The 26,311-nt window shown below is 37.6% G+C and overlaps 1 protein-coding gene across 1 annotated transcript in view; it reads right to left on the bottom strand.

The window, feature by feature from the left end:
* Positions 1 to 11,632: 11,632 nt before the first annotated feature.
* Positions 11,633 to 26,311, bottom strand: part of LAMA1 (laminin subunit alpha 1) — a 289,080-nt gene continuing 274,401 nt past the window's right edge. Inside the window, exons 59-63 of the mRNA XM_053714935.1 lie at positions 25,328 to 25,486; positions 22,269 to 22,422; positions 18,288 to 18,421; positions 14,236 to 14,458; positions 11,633 to 12,136 (exon numbers count right to left, since the gene is read on the bottom strand). Of these exons, the coding sequence (XP_053570910.1) occupies positions 11,976 to 12,136; positions 14,236 to 14,458; positions 18,288 to 18,421; positions 22,269 to 22,422; positions 25,328 to 25,486 (831 nt within the window). The 3' untranslated portion in view covers positions 11,633 to 11,975. The remainder of the gene's footprint in view (positions 12,137 to 14,235; positions 14,459 to 18,287; positions 18,422 to 22,268; positions 22,423 to 25,327; positions 25,487 to 26,311) is intronic.

The raw sequence follows: 26,311 nt of genomic DNA, 5'->3' as shown, positions 1-26,311 counted from the left end.
CTCTTTTTAACTCACTTGCTTAGACAGTCATTGACCAATGAAGCTATGTAACTCTCAATTCTGCACCCCACTCTCACAGATGGTGAGAGTTGTCATCTTTTGATACCTACTAGCTATTAATAATTGCTCAATGACTCCTGCATTTGCAGGAATATGGAAATAATTTTGATTCTAATAAGTTATAGGGAAAGATAAATTAAGACAGGTCCCACCATGGAAGGAGCTGCTCAGGGCGATTGAAGCCATATCTATTGCTTCGATTATCTCAATTATTATTATAATTTCTGTCAAGCTTAAAGGGACATTAAACCCAAATTTCTTTCTTTCATGATTCAGATAGAGAATAACATTTTAAACAACTTTCTAATTTACTTACATAATCTAATTTGCTTCATTCTCTTGATATTCTTTCCTGAAAAGCATATCTAGATATGCTCAGTAGCTTCTGATTGGTGGCTGCACGTATTTGCCTCATGTGATTGGCTCACCAATGTGCATTGCTATTTCTTTAACAAAAGATATCTAAAGAATGAAGCACATTAGATAATAGAAGTAAATTGGGATGTTGTTTAAAATTGTATTCTCTGTCTGACTTATGAAAGAAAAATTTTGGGTTCAATGTCCCTTTAAGTATTTTTAACCAGTATATATGTCAGCATGACTGAATTTATAATTTAATAAAGATGGTATGAATGAATGATAAAATTATATATACACTAATTAATTTACTTAATTTGGGATAAAGACATTCTTTTTTGAGGTGCTACCTCTCAGTTGCAACTAGGGATGGGCGAATGTTTCTAAAAATTCGAAATTTAAAACGAATTTTGATACATTCGTCCGTTCTAATCGAATTTCGAATGTTTATATAACATTCTAACATTCTATTTTAGAATTCTCGTTTTTTAATTTTTCAATAAAATGCGAAAATATTTGTTCGAATAATAGAATGTTTAGCTATGTATTCATTCAATTTCGAAATGTAATATTCAAATTCGAATGTGACATTCAAATTTGAAATAGTATTCCTAGTCTACAACTGTGTTTAATAAATGTAATATTCAAATTTGAATGCTACATTCAAATTCAAATGTCACATTCAAATTTGAAATAGTATTTCTAGTCTAATACTGTTTTAAATGTAATAATCAAATTCGAATGTGATATTCGATTCAAATGTGATATTCGATTCGAATGTGACATTCGAATTTGAAATAGTGTTTCTAGTCTACAATTGTGTTTTATAAATGTGACATTCGAATTCGAATGGGACATTCGAATTCAAATGTGACATTCGAAAACTGTAAATAACATTCGAAAATCGAATTTTTAAGAATATTCGTTCTTATCAACATTCTATTATGTAAATCGAATTTCTACAATAACATTCGTTCTAACATTCGAATTCGAATATAAACACATTCGCCCATCCCTAGTTGCAACTCATATTTAACAGTGAGTAAACATTACTTATCTTTTCCCACTATGAGTGCAAGACAATAATAACTATAATAAGCAAATATCAAGCACTCATAGTGATCCACAATTAGGGGTCTATTTATGAAGCAGCGGATGCTGCCTCTGACCCACTCTGCTTCAGTTCCTGCTGAAGCAGAAGTTAAGAAGTAGCAGTCCTAAGACCGCTGCCACTTAACTCGTCCGCCACCTCTGAGGTGGCGCACAGCAATCCGCCCGATCGAATACGATCTGGCTGATTGACACCTTCTGCTAGCGGCCGATTGGCCGCAAATCTGCAGGGGGCGGTATTACACCAGCAGTTCACCAGAACTGCTGGTGCAATGATAAATGCCAACAGCGTATGCTGTCGGCATTTATCGATGTGCGGCGGACATGATCTGCTATATCGGATCATGTCTGTCTGCACATTAATAAATGGACCCCTTAGTGTAGTCCCCTAACTATGGCTTATAGAAGGTAATCATTGCCAGGGCAACATCATGCAATCAAAATCAGCAGCACATGGGATACAATTTAGCTAAATGTAAATATATATGTATAAGATTATATACATACAGGGAGTGCAGAATTATTAGGCAAATGAGTATTTTGACCACATCATCCTCTTTATGCATGTTGTCTTACTCCAAGCTGTATAGGCTCGAAAGCCTTCTACCAATTAAGCATATTAGGTGATGTGCATCTGTGTAATGAGAAGGGGTGTGGTCTAATGACATCAACACCCTATATCAGGTGTGCATAATTATTAGGCAACTTCCTTTCCTTTGGCAAAATGGGTCAAAAGAAGGACTTGGCAGGCTCAGAAAAGTCAAAAATAGTGAGATATCTTGCAGAGGGATGCAGCACTCTTAAAATTGCAAAGCTTCTGAAGCGTGATCATCGAACAATCAAGCGTTTCATTCAAAATAGTCAACAGGGTCGCAAGAAGCGTGTGGAAAAACCAAGGCGCAAAATAACTGCCCATGAACTGAGAAAAGTCAAGCGTGAAGCTGCTAAGATGCCACTTGCCACCAGTTTGGCCATATTTCAGAGCTGCAACATCACTGGAGTGACCAAAAGCACAAGGTGTGCAATACTCAGAGACATGGCCAAGGTAAGAAAGGCTGAAAGACGACCACCACTGAACAAGACACACAAGCTGAAACGTCAAGTCTGGGCCAAGAAATATCTCAAGACTGATTTTTCTAAGGTTTTATGGACTGATGAAATGAGAGTGAGTCTGATGGGCCAGATGGATGGGCCCGTGGCTGGATTGGTAAAGGGCAGAGAGCTCCAGTCCGACTCAGACGCCAGCAAGGTGGAGGTGGAGTACTGGTTTGGGCTGGTATCATCAAAGATGAGCTTGTGGGGCCTTTTCGGGTTGAGGATGGAGTCAAGCTCAACTCCCAGTCCTACTGCCAGTTTCTGGAAGACACCTTCTTCAAGCAGTGGTACAGGAAGAAGTCTGCATCCTTCAAGAAAAAGATGATTTTAATGCAGGACAATGCTCCATCACATGCGTCCAAGTACTCCACAGCGTGGCTGGCAAGAAAGGGTATAAAAGAAGAAAATCTAATGACATGGCCTCCTTGTTCACCTGATCTGAACCCCATTGAGAACCTGTGGTCCATCATCAAGCGTGAGATTTACAAGGAGGGAAAACAGTACACCTCTCTGAACAGTGTCTGGGAGGCTGTGGTTGCTGCTGCACGCAATGTTGATGGTGAACAGATCAAAACACTGACAGAATCCATGGATGGCAGGCTTTTGAGTGTCCTTGCAAAGAAAGGTGGCTATATTGGTCACTGATTTGTTTTTGTTTTGTTTTTGAATGTCAGAAATGTATATTTGTGAATGTTGAGATGTTATATTGGTTTCACTGGTAAAAATAAATAATTGAAATGGGTATATATTTGTTTTTTGTTAAGTTGCCTAATAATTATGCACAGTAATAGTCACCTGCACACACAGATATCCCCCTAAAATAGCTATAACTAAAAACAAACTAAAAACTACTTCCAAAACTATTCAGCTTTGATATTAATGAGTTTTTTGGGTTCATTGAGAACATGGTTGTTGTTCAATAATAAAATTAATCCTCAAAAATACAACTTTCCTTATAATTCTGCACTCCCTGTATACAGTATATCTATGTGTTAATATGTGTATATATATATATATATATATATATATATATATATATATATATATATATATATATATAAAGCATATACATATATATTTACAGGAAGCACACAGTTCCCATAGACCACAATGTAAAGACACCCCACAGCCGACATCTTTAGCCCCCAAAAACTGCTTAGTGCAGTTTTTTGTTTTTTTAATGCTACATTTTATTTAAAAGAAAAGGAAACTGACACTAAATTTTGGGGGCAATTGGGGGACATATATGTACTTTTGTGCACCCATTTTTAATTTGTTGACCGTTACTAGATTTAGAGTCTGAGCATAGCAAATTTTAGTGTTAAACCAATTATTCCATCCTTGTAGTATTTGGCCTATATTTGCTATAAATTACTTATAAACCTAGACATATGGGGTATTCGTAAAATCAGGACAACATAATGGGCAAAATTCTAAAACATTCGCCAGCCTAGAGTGGTTTTCCAGTCCAACACTCACAGGGACAGCCCTCATGGAATTCTTTAAAAAATGGATGACCCTGTCTTCTGTAGAAATAATGAGATACCTCTGCTATGTAAACGAAGTACACAGGGAGAACCCGGCATATGTTTAAATTTTAATATTATGCCTAATACAAATCTAATTACGCTGTTTTCAGTGCACTGTACCTTAAAATTGCTGTTATTTTCGTATGAATATGTATTCTTTTCAGACTTATTAGTGTTTTGAGTATTTTGATTAAAGCTCACCAATTTGCAAGAAAAAACAGTAAGATATGTAGAGCGGAAATGTTTACAATGGGATTTGAGAGAAAATTTCATATACACCCATGGTCAGCCCATTTTACAAAAAAAAATCAATTAAATGCTTTACATAAGTATTCATTTCTAAGTGTTTTTTGTATATCCATTAAACTCAAATTAAGTTTTTACGCTGTGCATATTTAATATGATTTATTCCGGTGTAATTTACATATAAATTGCATCATTTTTGGTGAACAATTTTGTTACGATTTTTGAAGCACCTTAACAATACAAATTTTCCTACGTATATTTGTGTGAATGGTTGTATTATTCATTTTGTATGAATTTTAAATTTTGATTTTTGTTTTGCACTTTTGTAATGTGTGTATCTCCTTCCCATATGAATATGCAGTATACACCCCTTAGCAAAACACCCTGTTTTCAGGAGAAAAGGTGTCTTTGTAGAATTCCAACAGCGAAATAGAAGTACTGGCGAGTATCTTTAAAGAATTTCACCCAGAGAGCTTTATAGAATTGTGCATGATGAATATGTTTGGATGTATTTTTCTTTAGTGATAGTTTTGTATAAATGGTTATAAAGAAAAGTGCAAAAAAAGTTTTATTCCCCCCCCCCATTTTTTATGTTAAATTCCCATTTAGTGTTATTTTATGTAGAGTATCATAAGAAAGCCCTGATTGTCTGTTAAAAAACAGTGTATAATATATATGGGTGCACATAACAACAGAGCAGATAATTGGTGAAACCAATTCTGAGCTAAAATTCCAGCATTCCTTTGTCATTTAAGAACGGAATATGGACACAAAAACACTCTGTCCTTAAGGGTTTAAAATGAGAATTTATGTCAGTGGTAGGTGCTCCCCCATTAATTGTACCCTCCCCTGTGAGATTCTCCATTTCAGTGAAGCTCTATACTTTCTATAGGAGGCAGCTCACATCTATCTGGGGTATCCAGGTTTGCCTTGTTCTTAGAAAATGGGCTAAAAGGATAAATATAAGAGTGTTTCAATTAACTAGAATGTTTTATTAAGTCTAAATATTAGTGTATTTTAATTAATAAAGTGCAATCCACAAGGGTGAATTCTTGGGCTTTATTGAAAGAAGGTTTCCGTTTTTGCAGAATATAAAATCATTTGTAAAAGTTGACCAACCAGAAGGGGTAAATTACATGTTAGATTTGGGAAAAAACTAAATTATATGCTTACCAGATAAATTCCTTTCTTTCCTGGCAGGGAGAGCCCACAAGTTCATTTATTACTGTTGGGAATATCAACACCTGGAGGCAAAGACACCCAGCCATTCGGCTGAGGGAACAAAGAAAAGCAGGAGAAACATTATGGTATAAAGGTGCAAGAAGAAAAATAAAGGGAAGTCGCCCAATAAATATTACGGGCAGGATCGTGGACTCTCCCTGCCAGGAAAGAGAGTAATTTATCTGGTAAGCATACATTTTGTTTTCTTTCCAAAGGCATGGAGAGTCCATGACTTAATTCATTACTGTTGGGAACCAATACCCAAGCTCCAGAGGACACTGAATGAACCAAACAGGAGGGCAAAAAAGAAAAAGGTGTACCCTAATCTGAGGGCACCACAGCCTGTAACACTTTTCTCCCAAAAGCTGCTTCCACAGAAGCAAAAATATCAAATTTATAGAACTTTGAAAAGTTTGTAAGGAGGACCAGGTAGCCGCCCTACAATTCTTATCCATAGAAGCTCCATTCTTAAAAGCCCAGGAAGAAGAAACTGCTCTAGTGGAATGAGCCATCATCCTCTCAGGAGGCTGTTGTCCAGTTTTCTCATAAGCCAAATGGATAATACTTCTCAGCCAGAACGATGACATTGCAGTGGCCTTCTGACCCTTGCACTTACCAGTATATAACACAAACAAAGAAGAGGATTGCCTGAAAACCTTAGTAGCCTGAAGATTGAATTTTGGGGCACCTACAACATCCAGATTGTTGAGCAAACGTTCCTTTGAGGAAGAAGGCTTAGGACAAAGGGAAGGAACAACAATTTCCTGATTGATGTTGCGATTCGAGACTACCTTAGGTAGGAAACCTAACTTAGTACGTAAAACCGCCTTATTGGCTTGGAAAATAAGGTAAGGCGGATCAAACTGTAACGCAGATATATCGAAAACTCTACAAGCAGAGGCGATAGCCAACAAAAACAAAACCTTCCAGGATAGAAGCTTAAGATCAATAGAATGCATAGGCTCAAACTGAGCTTGCTGAAAAACACGAAGAACAAGGTTGAGGCTCCAAGGAGGAGTAACAGGTTTAAACATAGGCCTGACTCTAGCCAGAGCCTGAACAGAGAACTGCACGTCTGGAAGATCTGCTAATCTCTTGTGCAGTAAGACCGACAGAACTGTTTCCCAAACCATCTTGAAGAAAAGACAGGATTCAAGTAACCTTCACCTTGTGCCATGGAAGACTACGTTCTTCACACCAATGAAGGTAAGTATGCTACACCTTATGGTAAATATGGCGACCGGCTTGCGAGCCTGAATCAAAGTGTCTATAACTCTATCTGAAAAACTCTCTTAGATAAGACTAAGCATTCGATTTCCACACAGTCAATCTCAGAGAATCTAGAATTTAATGTAGAAATTAACCTTGAACCAGAAGGTCTGCTCGATAAGTTAACCTCCACAGAGGGGAGGAAGACATTCTTATTAGATCCGCAAACCAGGTCCTTCGAGGCCAGGATGGTGCTATTAGAATCACTGGAGCCTGATCCTGCTTGATGCAAGCCACTACTCGAAGGAGAAGGGCCAATGGAAGAAAAACATATATGAGATTGAACCTAAATGAAACTGCTAACGTGTCTACTAATTCCGCCTGAGGATTCTTCGATCTCGACCCGTACCTGGTTAGTTTGGTATTGAGACGAGAAGCCATAAGGTATATTTCCAAAACTCCCCATTTGAGAGTTATGTCAGAAAACACCTCGGGGTGGAGAGCCCACTCCCCCGGGTGAAAAGATTATCTGCTGAGGAAGTCTGCTTCCCAGTTGTCCAACCCCAGAATGTGAATCGTGGAAAGAAGATAGTTGTGAGATTCCACCCATTAAAGAATTCGAGACACTTCTATAATTGCTAGGGAACTTCTTGTTCCTCCTTGGTGGTTGATGTAAGCCACCAAGGTTATATTGTCTGATTGGAATCTTACATACCAGGCAGAACAGAACTGGGGCCATGCCCTTAGAGCATTGTGAATCACCCAAAGTTCCAAGATATTGATCGGAAGAGAAGATTCTTCTCGAGACCACATCCCCTGAGTTGTCTTGGGTCCCCAGACTGCTCACCAGCCGGAGAGCCTGGCATCTGTAGTCACAATCTCCCAGGATCGTCTCAAGAAGCATGTGCCTAGGGACAGGTGATCTTGACAGAGCCACCAAGAAAGAGAGTCTCCAGTCAGATTGTCCAGAACAATTTGTTGAGGCAGGTTTATGTGATCTCCGCTTCACTGCCTTAGCAAGCATAGTTGTAGAGGTCTGAGATGGAAGCAGGCAATAGGAATAATGTCCATGGAGGACACCATGAGACCAATTACCTCCATCCACTGAGCCACTGAAGGATTTGGTGTGGTTGGAAGGGATAGACATGCTGCAAACAGCTTGGAACGTCTCTGATCTGTCAGAAAGATCCTCATGGATATTGAGTCAACAATAGTTCTGAGAAAAAAAAACCTGGTACTGGGAAACAGGGAACTCTTTTCTAGCTTTATCTTCCATCCGTGAGTTTGAAAAAGACACAGAAGAGACTCCATGTGATATCTTGCCAAAGGAAAAGATGGAGCTTGAACCAAGATATCGTCCAGGTACGGAGCAACTGTGATACCCTGAGATCTGGCCACTGCTAGGAGAGCTCTCAAAACCTTTGTGAAAATTCTGGGAGCAGTAGCGAAGCCAAATGGCAAGGCTATGAACTGGAAATGTTGATACAGGAATACGAACCTCAGAAACTGAAAATGATCCTTGTGGATTGGTACATGAAGGTATGCGTCCTTTAAATCGATTGTGGTCATGAACTGTCCCTCCTGGATCAAAGAAAGAATGGCCCTGATAGTCTCCATTTTGAAGGAGGGGACCCTGAGAAACTTGTTGAGACATTAAGTCCAGAATTGGGTGATAATTTCCCTCCTTCTTGGGAACTACAAAGAGATTTGAATAAAACCCCCAACCCCTTTCTGATATGGGCACTGGAACGATAGCTCCCAAGGAGAAAAGATTCCAAACGCAGTTTAAAAATGCTGCTCTTTTGTCTGGTCTTGTAGACAATCTTAGAAATCTTCCCCTTGGGGGATGGGATTTAAACACTATCTTGTAACCCTGGCAAACAACGTCTAATACCCAGGGATCCTGAACTTCTTGGACTTAAGCCTCTAGGAAAAAGGACAGTCTGCACCCTACTCAATCTGGTCCCGTATCGGGGGCTGGCCCTTAATGCAGATTTGTTATCTGTAGACTTCTTGGTCTGCTTGGATTTGTTCCAGGACTGGTTAGGTTTCCAAGTACCCTTAGTCTGTTCAGGTTTGGAGGAGGACTGAGTCTGCTGACATTTGTCTGGACGAAAGGAACAAAAATTAGAGGATTGGCGACCCTTAGTTCTTGCCTTTTTATCCTGGGGAAGGAAGGCACCCTTTCCTCCTGTTACCATGGAAATGATGGAGTCCAGGCCTGGCCCGAACAAAATCTTCTCCTTAAACGTTAAAGAAAGAAGTCTGGTCTTAGATACCATATCTGCGGACCAAGACTTTAACCAAAGAGACCTACTCGATAGGACTGCAAATCCTGAAGCCTTAGCATTCAGATGGACAATTTGCATATTAGCATAAAAAATAAAGGAGTTGGCTATCTTAAGAGCCTTAATCCTGTCCTGTATATCCTCCATAGGGGATTCAACTTCAATTAATTTTGATAACAAATTACACCAATAAGTAACAGCACCCGCGACTGTGTCCACAGCTGTCGCCAGCTGAAATAGGAAGCCCATATGTTGAAATATCTTTTTTTAGATAGCCTTTCAATTTCCTGTCCATGGGATCCCTAAATGTGGAGCTATCCTCTAGGGGAATAGTAGTATGCTTGGCGAGAGTAGAAATGGCCCTGTCTACCTTAGGAATGGAACTCCATAGCTTCAAATGTGAGTCAGGGACTGGATCCCAATCTTTTCCCATTCTCTAGAAATAATCTTCTCCATTCGTACAGGGACCGGGAAGGTTTCAGGAACCTTCTTTTCCTCGTAGACCCTATTTAACTTAGGGATAACTGGTTCCTCAGGAAGCTTAGCGTCTGGGACCTCTAGAGTTGATAATACCTCCTTCAAGAGAAAACAAAGGTGCTCAATTTTAAACCTAAAATTAGATTCCTCAGAGGTAGGAGATTCAATTTCAGACACCTCTGACTCCGAAAGCTCACCCTCAGATGCAACAGAGGTTAGTTCATCTTTAGAAAGGTGAGACAAGCTAGCCAACTCAGACTGAATAAAGGGATTAACCCCCCAAGTCAGTGGAGCTATGCTTAACCTTTCTCTTACGTTTCCCAGAAATAGGTAAAGCATTTAATGCAGCTGAGACAGCAGATTGAATCTGAGAAGTAAAATCTGCTGGCAAAAATTTACCTCCAGCCGGAGATATAGGTGCACCATGGATGCAGAATAAGCATCTCCTGGACAACAGAGTCCTGAGAGATGGAAGGCTCAGAGAGAATAAAAGTGCCAGGGGATAAAACAGTTTTAGACCCCTTCTTGGCCTTTAAAACAGAACATAAGCAGATAGAACAAAATTGTGCAGGGGGACAAACCATAGTCTCCTCACAATACAAACATGCATTCGCTACAGTGATTGCTGAAACTGAACCCTCTGAGAAGTTAATATCAAAATCATCCATAGTGTGGCAATAAGGTCTCAACATAAAGTTACATTTTTTTTGTTTAACTTGTAGCATGACACCTCTACCCTCAGCCTTTAGCTGAGGTACTTACCACCTACTAGCAAGTCAAACCAGACTGGAATAAAGTTGGTATCTCTCCGAATTCCTACTGCGAGATCTGTCTGCTGATCGCTATGCAGGAACAAACTTCCATCCAGCCAAAGAGAAAACTGCGCCCGGTCACATGGTGCGCAATTCAGAGCCCACTCCAACTAGTTAAGAAAATGGGCAAAGTTGAATATCAGCTGCGTAGCGGTATAGTGGCCCCAGTAGGAAAAAGTTCCAAACTGCCCTGTATTAATCCAAAACTGTCCTTATCTGCGTCCCTCATGAGCCAAAACCCTTACACACATGCTCCGGTTGGCAAGGAGCTAGGCAGTACATATAAAATAGCCTCCTCTGCTCAAAATAATAACCTTCCTAATAAAGGTATTACATGTCCCCAGATCCAGAAGAGGAATGAAAAGTATTACATTGTGAACTGATTTGCTTTATTAATGTCCCTGTAACTTCAGGGGAATTTGCAGCCCTCTAGACATAATCCCAAAAAGTAAAAATAAAGGACTTACCCTCCAGGATCAATGCTGTGGAGCAGGCACAGCATCTCAAGGTCTGACAGTCTCACCAACACATCTGACAGGGACCTGAGGAGAAGGGAAAACAGTGTAAAATGTTAACACTGATTTCCCAGGAGGATATAGTGCTAAATCCCTAGATAGAGGTCAGAGATCATTCCCTGCGACATTAAGAAGCCAAATTTCACCACAACTCTCACTGAGAGGATTAAATGGTTACTTAAATACCCCAGTCCACACTTTAAGGGAAAATACCCATTAATGGACTAAATGTTTTTCTAACACTTTCTCGGCCATCCTCCAATAGTGACGAAAGGTAAAGAATGACTGGGGGGATAGGGGAAGTGGGAGGGATATGTATAGCCTTTGACAGGGGTGTCTTTGCCTCCTCCTGGTGGCCAGGTGTTGATATTTCCAGCAGTAATGAATGAAGTTGTGGACTTGAGATCTAAACAATGCATTAGAGTAGAAAGAAAGACCACTATGATGATTGGCTTTGTGGATTCTCCCTGCCTTTGGAATGAAAATTAGTTCTAAATAATACAAAGCTAAAAAGGACACTATGATGATTGGCTTTACTAGAAGAGGAATTAGCAGCAGGAAAACTGAGGGGTCTGCATCACTTTCTAGATCATTAGTTAATCAGAGTTTTGAAAACTGTGTGCAGTTCTGGTGTGGGTATCATCTGGAAGCATAGAGGGGCACTGGAAGGTTATTGGTTTCAAGTAGTGCCAATAAAATTCAACAACAGTATGTAAAAGAAAAGCACTCACATTTTATTGTGATTGAAAAATGATTGCAGATTGACATCATATTAAACAAATAATGGACAACAAAAACCTCCTAATACTGTCAAGCATTCAACACAATCCAGCTGTAAAACAGATTAATAGACAATTTTAATAAAAACACCAATGTAATAGTTTTAATATTCTATTGGAGGTATTTGTATATTTTTTTAGTTAAAACATAATTGCAGAATAATTTGTAAAAATATTGTTCCTGAGTTGGAAATATGAATGTCCTAAAAGAGACATTCTTGAATGCTTTTACGCCAGATCATTAAAAGATAGAACTGTTTAGATGTTTGTCTTGAGTTTAGAGCTCTGTTCCAGGGCAGGAATGAGGGAAGACTCCGCGCATCTCAAATGCTTTGCTGAAGTCACTGGCCTCTGTTTGTAGACCTTTCACTAGTTTCATGTTCCTAATACATCCACGGAATGACGTCTGGCTAGTCAAACAGTTTTGTTTTACATCAGCTATACAGGAAGAAGAAAGAAAAGAAAATATTATGAAACACTTGATTTTTCCTGCTAAGCCTGTCTGTCAATTAAAATAATTTGGCACTTTCAAAAACTAACAAAAAAAACTAACAAAAAAACAAAACAAACCATAATGCTTTTTTTCAGCCAGTGTAGGTTTCCATCACTTTCTTAAAAAAACTATGTTAAATGGAAATAGAGTAAAAAACAAAAAGCCATATGTGTTTAATCCCTGTTAACACATAGGGGCCAATTTATGAAGTGTCTGGCGGATATGATCTGCTGTAGCAATCATGTCCGCCAGACATTGATAAATGTCAATAGCATACGCTGTCAACATTTATTATTGCACAAGCAGTTCTCGGCCAATCAGCCGCTACCCGATCGTATGAGAATGGGCGGATTGATGTCCGCAGTCTCAGAGGCAGCGGACGAGTTAAGGAGCAGCAGTCTTAAGACCGCTTCTTCTTAACTCCTGTTTCCGGCGAGCCTGAAGGCTCACAGGGAAACAGGGGTAGACGGCCCAATTCGGGCTGTGATAAGTCGGCCCCATAGTTATAACCAACCTAAGAGCAGAAATGCACTAATGGGACATAGATGAACATATCTGGGGAGACAATACCAAGAGGCATATGTGCATGACCACCAATCTCCATTGAGGTCCAGATAATGCATTGCTGCTCCTTACCCTACCTAGGTATGTTTTTCAACAAAGGATACCAAGAGAACAAAATACTTTAGTAGATAATGATAATATAATAAATTGAGAAACCTATCTGAACCTTGAAACTTTAATTTTGAATTTCATGTGCCATTTGAATGTTGTGGTCATTCTCAAGTAAAGGAATTTGGCGCTGGACTGTCATTCGGCAGGATCAGACTGATATGCTACAGGATATTTTTTCTCTGTGAAGGGGCATAGTGTGCTAAAAAAACGCGCACCCTGAGTTGCAATATAAATGAACAGGCATGGAAGTTATTCTAGCTTTTGTTCTATCTCAGGAGTGCTGTTCTCTTTCTCTTTTTTCACATTTATGTACATTTTTCACACATATATATATATATATATATATATATATATATATATATATATATATATATATATATATATATATATATAGACAAATTACAGAAAATGTTCTTTCAACATAAGCATTGTACAAACCCCTGTAAGTTCTAAAAGTCTAATGTGCTAATTTGGACAAATCACATTTTATCAGCAGGCTGTTAATAATTTTGTTTCTTTACATTGCTGAAATGGATCTTTGTTCAGGAATCTCTGATTTAAACTAGTACAGTAACAAAAAAAACCTTGCTTAAAAAATTGCTGTTATATTTTTGTAGCACATTCTAGAAAACTTACTCTGCATTCATAATGAACTGAGAAGCAGCATTTAAACATATAAAATTATCACTTTTGCTTGAAAAAGCAAACCCTGTTCAAAATTCAACTACAGCTAGCAGAAACTGCATGTCATGTGTATTCAAAAGTATGCCTGCTTGGCCTTGGGTATGCCTGTGTAGGTATTCTACCAATAAACTCTGGACTTTTTAATTGCACTTGCTCATGCTGCTTTTTATTGTATATGTCTATTATTGCTGTGTGAATGCTTACTGGATGAAATAGTCACCCCTCACAGTCTTACAAGTAGAGAGGAACACTTCTTAAGAAGCCTGACACAAAAAATTTATGTATTCATCACACAAACATAAGATTTGTTTTTTAAAGGGACAATGTATTTAAACAGCTGATAAGAGTTTGTTGTTGTTTTCAAAGCTGTTGCAGGAATACCTTTTCATATAGACTGAAGTTTGATTTCTGCTGCAGAATATTTACATCTCTCTTCTGAAACCGATACTGCAGTATTAAAGTTTTCAGTATAGTTGTTGGTTTCCAAAGGCAAACGTAGCTGTTTCAAATGACTGAATAAAGCTAAAGGAGCTATTTGTAAACAATCTAACATGCTCCAGCAAGTAAAATGGATTATTGGGATTATATTAAAGGGGAGAAAATATTATAGCACAAAGTCACTTAAAAAAAAACCTGTTTCATGGAACATAAAAAGAAATATTCCCTTACATTAAACATTTCTTACCTGGATAACCGCCAACATAAATTGGATTATTAGTATCTGCAGAGGTGGACTGGACGTGAGGACTCTCTGCCTGAACTGTGACACCATCAACAGTAAGAACGATCCGGTGCTTAATCTTATTGGCCTGAAGCTTGTGCCACTTCCCATCACACAGGGAGCTGGTGTCTTGTGGTTTATAAACAGCAGTTATTCGACCAGCACCGTTGTTAACATGGAACAAAACCTGTAATAATATGAGACATATTCAAAGTCAATGACTCAGCACACAGCGGCCCCTTTGCCAGCTACTCAAGAGACCCACTCCAGTCTCTGAAACATCAATCCAAAGAAATCCAAAAGGAGTAGCAGCAAAAAAATAAGTGTTTATTGGGCACAACACAACATTAACAGCAACGTTTCGGTATTGCTACCTTATTCATGCTAAACATCATACTGAAATGATTCTATTTATACCTAAACACCACTAGGTGGCGCTGCATATGCAACTTCCTATTAACCCTTTATATCTAAATAATTAAAAACAATTCTACAGTGTATTCATTATAATCTAGTTACAATCGTAATAACACATATAATACAATGTATTCATAGAATCATATTACAATCTCAATTACAGACTGATAAACAAATAAATAGAAAATTAACTTATAGAAAAACAGACATATCAAGATCTTTATTTAACCCATTAGGTTCCATGGTGCCTAATTTCCAAATCCAAAAACTTTCTCTCTGTTTAAGGAGGAGTTCTCTATTCCCTAACTTTCTTGGCATTTCTATTTTCTCAATAATTTGAAAACGCAATTGCCCAATTGAATGGCCCTTTTCCACAAAATGCTGTGCTACTGGTGCTTTTAAGTTCTTAGTTCTAATGGAGCTTTTATGTTCAATTATCCTATCTTTGATAGTTCTAGTCGTCTCACCGACATAGCCCCGCCCACATGGGCATTTAATTAAGTAAACTACATAAGTAGTTAAGCATGTGTGAAAGCCATTAATTTTAAACTTTTTTCCAGTAATTGGATGAACAAATGTGGGCCCTTTTGTCATGTTGTTACAACATGAGCATCCCAAGCAGGGAAAACACCCCTCATTCTTACTTTTAATGAATTTTTGTTTTAATTTAATGTTTGTCCCTATGTCTGCTCTAACTAGTTGTTGTTTCAAATTAAAACTCTGTTTATACGCTGGCATGGGTAAATTCTTAAATTCCTTAATTTGGGGGTTACATTCAGAGAGTATTGACCAATGTTTCCTCATAATGCGTTGGATTTGGTTAGACTGGGAATTAAATTCAGATACAAATATAAGGCGCTCCAGGCCGCCCCATAGTGGCAAGCACTCAATCTATCTTAACCAATGTATCTATCTTTCTGGATCGTATTCTCGGACCATTTGTTGAAATATCCAATTCTTTTTTGAAAGATACAAGTGATTTTTTAAGAAAGATAGACACCTTGGATCTCGTATCTGACAAATTCATTCTATATAGCTTAGATGTAGAAAGTTTATATACATCAATTACTCATGAGAGCGGTATGGGCGCTGTTAAGATGGTATTAGATATGGATAAAAACTATTCTAAAGCTCAGATTCACTTTCTTCTTCAGCTATTGGAATTGATTCTTTATTGTAATTATTTTTTATGAGACATACACATAAATGATTTTCAGTTTAGTAGTTGCATTTGGGCACATAAATAATAGTCCATCTAGTTAAATTACTGAATTAGAATTTAATGTTTTAATGTATGCTGCTGTTAATACTCTGCTAATAAGCAAGAAAAACTGCTTAAATCAGACATTTCTTATAATTACTTCAGTTGAAAGGCTTAGCCACAATATTTTCTACAAAGGTGAGAGATATGAAAAGATATACAAATATGAAAAGCTTTTATTTAACTGTAATAGAATACATAGCTTGTTAAATGGCAATTCGTTTAGAAAGACTATAAAACTAGAGGGCAATGAAAGTAAAATACTACTTTCTATTTCACATGTATTTCCATTTAAAGGGATAAAAAAGCACTAAGCAGTGGGTTATAATTAATATTAGAGGTGAGCCTGGGCTTAAAATTTGGTTTGGACACATTTTTTGGAACAACATTAGTTGTATGTAAATTGTTTGGGCATTCCTGACCAAAAACATATTCTGGTGGTTTCCTAAGTCGAAAAAAAAAAGTTGCAAAACAAACTCTGCAGTGAAAAAACTTAGGGGCCGATTTATTATCGTCCGTATTGTGCCTAATCACCCTGTTTCCGCGCGATCCTTCTGGCTCGCCGGAAACAGTAGTTAAAAAGCAGTGGTCTTAAGGCTGCTGACCCTTAACTAGTCTGCCACCTCTGAGGCTGCGAACAGCAATCAACCTGATCGGATACAACCGATTGGCTCTGAATCTGCAGGGGGCGGCATTGCACAAGCAGTTTACTAGAACTGCTTGTGCAATGTTAACTGTTCATCGATGTCGGGCAGACATGATTGCTACAGCGTATCATGTCTGTCCGACAGAATGTAAATGGGCCCCTTAAACGCTACATATTTCTTTAAATTTTAATGCATAGCTACTATTTAAAGAGCCATAATAGTCTAATTTGGCAGAGCATGTCATTTTATGACTATTGACCCTGCTATACTGTGTGTTTAACCCCCACAAAGGGATTAAACATGCAGTAGAAGTGCCGCTCGGGACCTGCAGTGCACTGCTAGTCCTAAGTAGAACTTGCTGCTAATCTAGTTACACATCTGAGTCGTGCGCTTAGCACTGCTGATTGGATTAATGTTGGTTTCTGCTCAGGAACACAGTGTACTGCGGATCCCGAGCAGCACTTCTACTGTGTGATTAACCACTTTGCTGGTGTTAAACGCACAGAAGAGCAGGGTCATAAAATTGCACACTCTAATCCATTAGAGCATGTTTTTTTTTTTACTATTATAGCCCCTTAACTGCTAGACTTAATTTATTTGAAGGGAAAAAAAATAAAAAATAAAAATGTGGTGTGGGCAAAATCAAATCAGAACAGGTAAGTTTGGAGAAAAAAAGAACAATGGTGTTAAGAAAAAACATCTTGCGAACTGTTAAGCATGGGGTACATCTATTATGCTTTGGCATTGTGTGGCTGCCAGTGGCACAGGAAATAATGTTAAGGTAGAAGGAATTCTACTAAATATCAACAATTCTCGAAAGCTATTGTGCCAGTCAGTACAGAAAATGTAACTAGGTTGGATATTCTAACAAAACAATGATCCAAAACACACCTTGCAATCAACCATGCACTACTTCTAGACACAAGAGTAAGGTTTGGAATGGCCTTCACAGGTTTGAATATTATTGAAAGGAAACCACTGAATATTTCTGAACTATAAGTATTATGTAAAAAAAAAAAGAAGTGGGAAAGAGAAAGCGAGAATAGAAAAAACTGTTAGATGCCTACAAAAACCGAGGCTGTGATTTCTTCCAGATTCTGTGCTAATAAGTGCTGACTAGAAGACTGTCCAAACATTTGCGCATAAGGTTTTCTCTTTTTGTTTTTCAACAACAGTTACTGTGAGTTGTTATAAATAAAAATGATAAAACAAATGATAAAATGATGATTTCTTTATGTATAAATAAGATGACAATAGTATTCTGTTCCATCTACTCATTGGGGCCAATTTATCAAGGACGAAATGGCCCCTGATGCCCCTGTTTCCACTTGAGCCTTCAGACTCGCCAGAAACAGCAGTTATAAAGCAGTGGTCTTAGGACAGCTGCTCCTTAACTGGTCCGCCGCCTCTGAGGCTGCGGACATTAATCCGCCTCAATCTTATACAATCGGGCTGATTGACACCCCCGCTAGCGGCCAATTGGCCACAAATCTGCAGGGGGCAGCATTGCACAAGCAGTTCACTGGTCCTCCTCCAGTGTTGAGATGAACATTGTTACATCATATGTCTATGATAGATAGATAGATAGATAGATAGATAGATAGATAGATAGATAGATAGATCTTTCAAAGATGCAATTACATTTTGAGCATACATTGGTATTGAATAAAAAGTAACAGCAATGACCTTACCCTGCCATTAACAATCTCCAGACCAATAGCATCAACCTTGGCACTACTAATTCCAAGTAGGACACCATTCATGGACGTAGTACGAAACTCTAGAGTTATATCCACATCTGATCTGACTTTGTATCCTTCTTTAACTATAAACAAATATAAAAAATATAACATTAGAATATAAAAAAAATTAACAAATTGCTATCCATTAAAATTGCACTTTAAAAGGCTCTATGCTAGTTTTGGCCTGGATTATGTGGTTCCCTAATTAGTATGTTTGTACTTTTTTGCAAATCTATATCTCAATCATTCCCACTGTATACATAGTTGTGGTGTTTTATTTTGTTCTACTTTACAACTAGAAACCTTCACAAAAAAATATACAAAAATGTTCTTCTATTGTCAAAATAATGAATGTTTTCCATCTATGATTTACAAATACAGATGTATCCTTGCCAATTCTGAGTATACAATGCTAGACAAGTGTCAGCCTGTAATTCATATTAGGGGAATATACTGTATAGCAAGTGATAGTCATACTACTGACTTAAAGTGACAGGAAAGTCAAAATGAAACTTGTAATTTTAACAGTATTTTCAATTAAAATGACTTTGTTCTCTTGGTATCCTTTCTTGAAAAGAAAATGCACATAGTGCACTTCTAGGAGCTAGCTGGACACGTCTGGTGAGCCAATGTATTCTCTTATCACCAGCTAGCTCCCAATAGCGCATTGTTGACCCTGAGCCTACCTGGGTATGCTTTTAAACCAAACATAACAAGAGAATGAATTATATTTTCATCGTTAAATGTCAGCAAACGTGAACTAAACTAATGGATGTAAACTGAATATTTTTTAGCTTTATGAGTTTTATTTTGAGTTTAATATTGATTTAACTTGGTTTATTTTAATATTAACATTCACAAACTAACCAAGCACCTTAGCAGTGATATTAAAGTCTCTTTTTTTAAAGCACATTATAAGAGTAATGCATCAGATCTGACAGGTCACTCTGACATGTTCTGTGTTTCTACCATAATAAATCATCTGATTTTCACCCCTTTCCAGTTCCTTTTTTCTACGCTTTTTCTTTACCACACATTTTAAAATTATAAGGACATTGTTTTTTACTTAGCAGCACTTTAGAAAACCTCTTGACACTTGACATCTCAGATACTGCAAAAAGCTGTTTCACATTGTTAACTGGGCTTCAGGAAGCTGATACACTGTTAATAAAATAGTAAATAACAATCTATATATAAATTCATATTACTGTCAGTTATTGTTGTTTGTGTTCTTAAAGGGTCATTAAACTCCTGGAATATACTAGCAAAAGTGCAATGCATTGCATAAGAAACATTTGTATATTATTTAATACAGTTACAGTGAAAAATCAAGAGCACTTCAGGGAAAACTTCATGCAAAACATGGTGAAATCCATGTTCCTGGTCTTATTTGCGGGAACCAATTAGGAACAAGTGCTTGTGCTCTGATCTGACCAATCAATGTGTAAAATAATGCAGGCTCTTATAAATCTTGCTATACTTAAAGGGACACAAAACCCAAATGTTTACTTTCAGGATTCAGATAGAGCATGCAATTTTAAAAAACTTTCCATATTACTTCTATTATCTTATTTGCTTCATTCTCTTGACATCCTTTATTTAAAAGCATACCTAAATAGGCTTAGTAGCTGCTGATTTGTGGCTGCACATAGATGCCTTGTGTGATTGGCTCACTCATGTGCATTTCTTCACCGAAGGATACATAAAGAATTAAGCAAATTAGATAATTGAAGTAAATTGGAATGTTGTTTAAAATTGTTCTCTCTATCTGAATTATGAAAGAAAAATTTGGGTTTCATGTCCCTTTAAGTATAATGGAGGCAGTAAAGTCATTTTACAGCAAAATCCTGCAAAATAAATAATAAATAAATGTATATTGCAATCATGTTTTACTTTTCTTAATTATATTCCATGGCAAGTTTAAATGTTGAGTTTTATTGGGATATTAAACTGCTGGGTACAGCTACAGTATATGGTTACTACTCACTGTGCTTCTTTTGTTTCCCTCCTGTATCTGCAGCTCTCTTTAACGCATTTCTATTATTTTAACTCATTACAGAATCCAGTTAGTAAAGCTCTGCATTTTAAACTGGGCGCCACCATCTTGAAGCACTTAAACAGATTTGCTTTTTGATGGCTCTATATTTCCCTTTAGTTTAGCTCACATAATAGAGAGCAGAAGAGTTACATGTTTGCAGTTTTTTTGCACAGTTTAAAAGCTAAATAACAAATATAAGCTCTAAGATGGTGGCGCCCAGTGTGAAGATGCAGAGCTTCACTAATGCTTGTAAGGGGTTAAAATAAGAGAATGACCTCTCCCTTCTACAACAGCACCTTTCTACTAAATGAGCAGCTCAAAGGACGATGGACTGTAGTAGCCCAAAGCGCATGAAGATCCCAATCATGCCACATGATTCAGAGACGCACAAAGACACCCCCTACACCTGCTTCATTGATGAAGAACTGGAACTTAGACTTCATGGGTGGGCTTCATGCTTTCTCCTGATACTGCCTTACCAGAGTTACTTAGTTAGGGCTAGAATACAAGTGGAGAGCAATTTATCGCCCCCTCTTGCGAGTTAACTCTTCTAGAAGTAAGCGTTATACGCATGTCAGGTAGCATGCATAATACAAGTTGAAAGTAAAAAGTTTTCACGAGTGCTAACCCGACGCAGGCTAAAAGCCGAACTTGGAATATCTCTGGAATACTTTCTGCACAGTTATACTCCTTTGTGCCTTATGTACACTGTTGATGTGACTGTGATATACATGACTTATTTATGGAAACCTACTTGAGTTTGAATAAATAAAGGGATTAAAAAAAAATTAGAGAATGACTTTTAAGACAGATTCAGACAAAGGAGGAAAAACAATTGCATGATTAGTAGTAACTATTCTATTGTAGTTATACTCAGCAGCTTAATGTCCCTTTAAAGGAATATGAAACCCAATGTTTTTCTTTCATGATTCAGATAGAGCATTTGATTTTAAACAACTGTCTAGTTTACTTCTATTTTCATTTGTTCTTTATTATTTTTGTATCTTTTATTGAAAAGCAGGGTTGTATGCTTAGGACTTGGCCCATTTCTGGAGCACTATATGGAAGCAGTTTTGCAAAAATGTTAACACCAGACAGTAAACACCAGAATTTTTGTTGTTTAAAAAGGTCGATAATCCCTTTATTACCCATTCCCCAATTTTGCATAACCAACACAGTTATATAAATACACTTTTTACCTCTGTGATTACCTTGTATCTATGCCTCTGCAAACTGCCCCCTTATTTCAGTTCTTTTGACAGACTTTCATTTTTAGCCAATCAGTGCTTGCTCTTAGGAGCTTCACGTGCCTGAGCTCAATGTTATCTATATGAAACACATGAACTAATGCCCTCTAGTGGTGAAAAACTGTCAAAATGCTTTCAGATTAGAGGTGACCTTCAAGGTCTAAGAAATTAGCATATATACCTCCCAGATTTAGCTTTCAACTAAGAATACCAAGAGAACAAAGCAAAATTGGTAATAAAAGAAAATTGGAAAGTTGTTTAAAATTAAATGCCCTATTTAAATCATGAAAGTTTTTATTTACTTGACTGTCCCTTTAACAACAACACTAGATAGCATTACTATTTCCTGCCATATAGGGCTTCAGATGCCTACCTGGGTATCTTTTCAACACAGAATATTATAGGAACAAAGCAAATTTGATAATAAAAGAATATAGGAAACTTTTTTTAAATGAAAATACATTTATTGGTTTTCATATGCCTTTAATTCTTTTAATTTTCTGCTTTGTGGGATAAACAGCTACTGAAAAAAACAATAATAAATAGCTGCCTTATCAAGCAAACTATATAATAATAATATGATAAAAAAAAATAAACATGCATAAGAACTAGACAATTAATGTCTATTATTTTTGTTATATTTACCCAATGCGGCATATCCACTTCCATCAAAGTAAGTTCCTTGTTGTGCATTGACATAACATTTGTTCACAGCATGTATAGCGATAGCATTCGCCTTATCCAGTTGTTTGTTGTTTATCATCACATTTCCAATGCATGCTGGGATACTGTGTGTAACCTAAGCAAAAGATTAAGACACCATTAGCCCACATTTGTAACAGCTCTTTCTTTATGACCAATAACAGTGTGTTGCTGAGAACACGTAAGAACACGTTTACTAATCTCCAACCAGTGGCTTCACGTATTGTTCTGATACAGTTATCTCTATGTAGTGTGTCTTTACTACATCCTAATACGTACATGAGATAATCAGCTACATAAAATTGTTGTCTAATTTATTTATTCAATGCTGTATTCTACACACTTAAAGGGACATGAAACCCAAAAAAATTATTTCATGATTCAGATAGAGAATACCATTTTAAACAACTTTCCAATTTACTTCTATTATTTAATTTGTTTCCTTCATTTGTTATCCTTTGCTGAAAGGTTTATCTAGGCAAGCTCAGGAGCAGCAGAAAACCTAGGTTCTAGCTGCTGATTGGTGGCTGCAGATATATAACTATTGTTATTGGCTCACCCATGTGTTCAGTTAGAAACAAGTAGTGCATTGCTGCTCCTTCAACAAATGATACCAAGATAATTAAACTAATTAGATTATAAAATTAAATTAGAAAGTTGCTTAAAACTGTATTCTCTATCTGAATCATGGAATAAATTGTTGGGGTTTCATGTCCCTTTAACACTGGGGTTGATTCCAATCCATTAGAAAAAGTGTCTGCACTACAGACAGTACCAGCACCGTACACAAGCGTAAGAACGGGGGATAAGGAGAGAAACCCAGAGTTACACAGGTACAGAGAAGGGGGGACAGAGTGAAGGCTTGAGTCTGGCTAGTTGATAAAGCTACTGAAGCTATAGTTTTCATGGCTTGCAGCACCAGTGTGAAAGTACAGGGACACTGAATGCAGTTGTTCTGCAATGTTTTTAAATCATTGCAGAAGAGAAGGCATTTAGTTTACCTCTTCAACTGGCTCCTAAGGGTTACGTTTGCTCACAGCACGTGCCATGTTTCCCCAGAGAAGGCTTTTGAGTTGTACAGCTAATCAGCTGCACTACTACTCCAGCCCTAGGCTATAGGCAAGGACATAGGAGTGCATTTAGCTTCTTTTTAAAATAAATATAAAAAAAAAAAAAAATTATTAAAATGCAGAACTTCTGGGTCCTAAGGGCAAAAAATGCCATTCCCTTCCTGAACGGCACCCCCAGGCACACGCCTAGTTGGGGTAAACCAACCTGGGTTAAGAAAATTATAAAAACAGCATAATCATCAATAGCTACAGTGGGGCAAAAAAGTATTTAGTCAGCCACCAATTGTGCAAGTTCTCCCACTTAAGAAAATGAGAGAGATCTGTAATTTTCATCATAGGTATACCTCAACTATGAGATACAAAATGTGGAAACAAATCCAGACAATCACATTGTCTGATTTGGAAAGAATTTATTTGCATATTATGGTGGAAAATAAGTATTTGGTCAACTACAAACAAGCAAGATTTCTGGCTCTCACAGACCTGTATCTTCTTCTTTAAGAGGCTCCTCTTCCTCTACTCATTACCTGTATTAATGGCACCTGTTTGAACTTGCTATCAGTATAAAAGACACCTGTCCACAACCTCAAACAGTCACACTCCAAACTTCACTATGGTGAAGACCAAAGAGCTGTTGAAAGACACCAGAAACAAAATTGTAGACCTGCACAAGGCTGGGAAGACTGAATCTGCAATAGGCAACCAGCTTGGTGTGAATAAATCAACTGTGGGAGCAATAATTAGAAAATGGAAGACATACAAGACCACTGATAATCTCCCTTGATCTGGGGCTCCACGCAAGATCTCACCCCCGTGGGGTCAAAATGATCACAAGAACGGTGAGCAAACATCCCAGAACCACACAGGGGGACCTAGTGAATGACCTGCAGAGAGCTGGGACCAACGTAACAAAGGCTACCATCAGTAACACACTACGCCGCCAGGGACTCAGATCCTGCAGTGCCAGGCGTGTCCCCCTGCTTAAGCCAGTACATGTCCGGGCCCGTCTGCAGTATGCTAGAGAGCATTTGGATGATCCAGAAGTGGATTGGGAGTAAGTCATATGGTCAGATGTAACCAAAGTAGAACTGTTTGGTAGAAACACAACTTGTCGTGTTTGGAGGAGAGAGAATGCTGAATTGCAACCAAAGAACACCATACCTACTGTGAAGCATGGGGGTGGCAACATCATGCTTTGAGGCTGTTTCTCTGCAAAGGGAACAGGACGACTGATCCGTGTACATGAAAGAATGAATGGGGCCATGTATCGTGATATTTTGAGTGCAAACCTCCTTCCAGGGCATTGAAGATGAAACGTGTTTGGGTCTTTCAGCATGACAATGATCCTAAACACACTGCCCGGGCAACGATGGTCCTGGAGTGGCCTAGCCAGTCTCCAGATCTCAACCCCATAGAAAACCTTTGGAGGGAGTTGAAAGTCCGTGTTGCCCAGCGACAGCCCCAAAACATCACTGCTCTAGAGAAGATCTGCATGCAGGAATGGGCCAACATACTAGCAACAGTGTGTGACAACCTTGTGTAGACTTACAGAAAACGTTTGACCTCTGTCATTGCCAACAAAGGATATATAACAAAGTATTGAGTTGAACTTTTGATATTGACCAAATACTTATTCTCCATCATAATTTGCAAATAAATTCTTTCCAGATCAGACAATGTGATTGTCTGGATTTGTTTCCACATTTTGTCTCTCATAGTTGAGATATACCTATGATGAAAATTACAGGCCTCTCTCATCTTCTTAAGTGGGAGAACTTGCACAATTGGTGGCTGACTAAATACTTTTTTGCCCCACTGTACATAAAATAGCTCATTTACATAAATCACAATTTAAATTGACAATATAGACAAAAAAGTCAGAAAACTAATTTGGATCCTTCATATGTATTGGTAAAATAGTTGGTTACTTACATTTCCAATGTTCTTCGCTGTGTAATCCAGGGGCAGCCCACCAAGATAAAGCTTTCCTTCTACATCCAGAGTGTTGCTGTCACCCGGAGCACTGACAGGGGCAGACTCTTGTCCATCAACAGTGATGGTGCCTTTCCTCTTAATGTATTCAGTTGTTACCTGTGAAAGCAGACAATGGATAAAGCAAAGATGAGTATATTTACATCACATCTTACCAAGTATATATGTTAAATTGTTTAAGGGACACAAGGACCTTTCTGTAGTATTTCAGCAAATTAGGGTTGTCAAAGTTTTTTGAAGAAAATAAGTGAGACTACAGAACCGTCATGCTTCACGTATAAAATCAAGAAATGATACAGTAGGTACTGAAAAAGCACTATAATTTGATACAGTTTGAAACAATAAAATTCTTTATCCAAAGTGCCTTCATTCATACAGTCTAGCTTAAAGTGACATGAAACCCACATTTTGTTCTTTCATGATAGATCATGCAATTTGAAATCACTTTTCAATTTATTTTTATTATCCAATTAGTTTTGTTCTCTTTGTATCCTTTTGTTGAAGGAGCAGTGATGCACTACTGGGAGCTAGCTGAAAGCCAAAGACAAAAGGTGTATATGTGCAGCCACCAATCAGCAGCTTCTGAACCTACCTAGGTATACTTTTCAACAAAGGATACACAAAAACAAAACAAATTAGATAATTTAAATAAATTGGAAAGTTGTTTAAAATTGCATGCTATATCTGAATCATGAAAAAAAAAATGGATATGATGTCCCTTTAATATATACACCTTTCTGCACATCCCTGAATTGTATTTCTCATTTAAAGCACAATGGGAGTAAAAACCTTAAACAGTCAGATAAATCAAACTTATTAACAAAATTAGAGCACAATATCAAATGTTTAATATGAAGATTGTACATGTAAAAAAATAAAATATAGACAAATGTTCTAGTAGAAGATAAATAACAGATAAATAAG

This window comes from Bombina bombina, chromosome 5, assembly GCF_027579735.1.
Source record: "Bombina bombina isolate aBomBom1 chromosome 5, aBomBom1.pri, whole genome shotgun sequence".
Taxonomy (NCBI): domain Eukaryota; kingdom Metazoa; phylum Chordata; class Amphibia; order Anura; family Bombinatoridae; genus Bombina; species Bombina bombina.
Note: the sequence above shows the minus strand (reverse complement) of the source record. Positions and strands in the feature narration are given on the sequence as shown.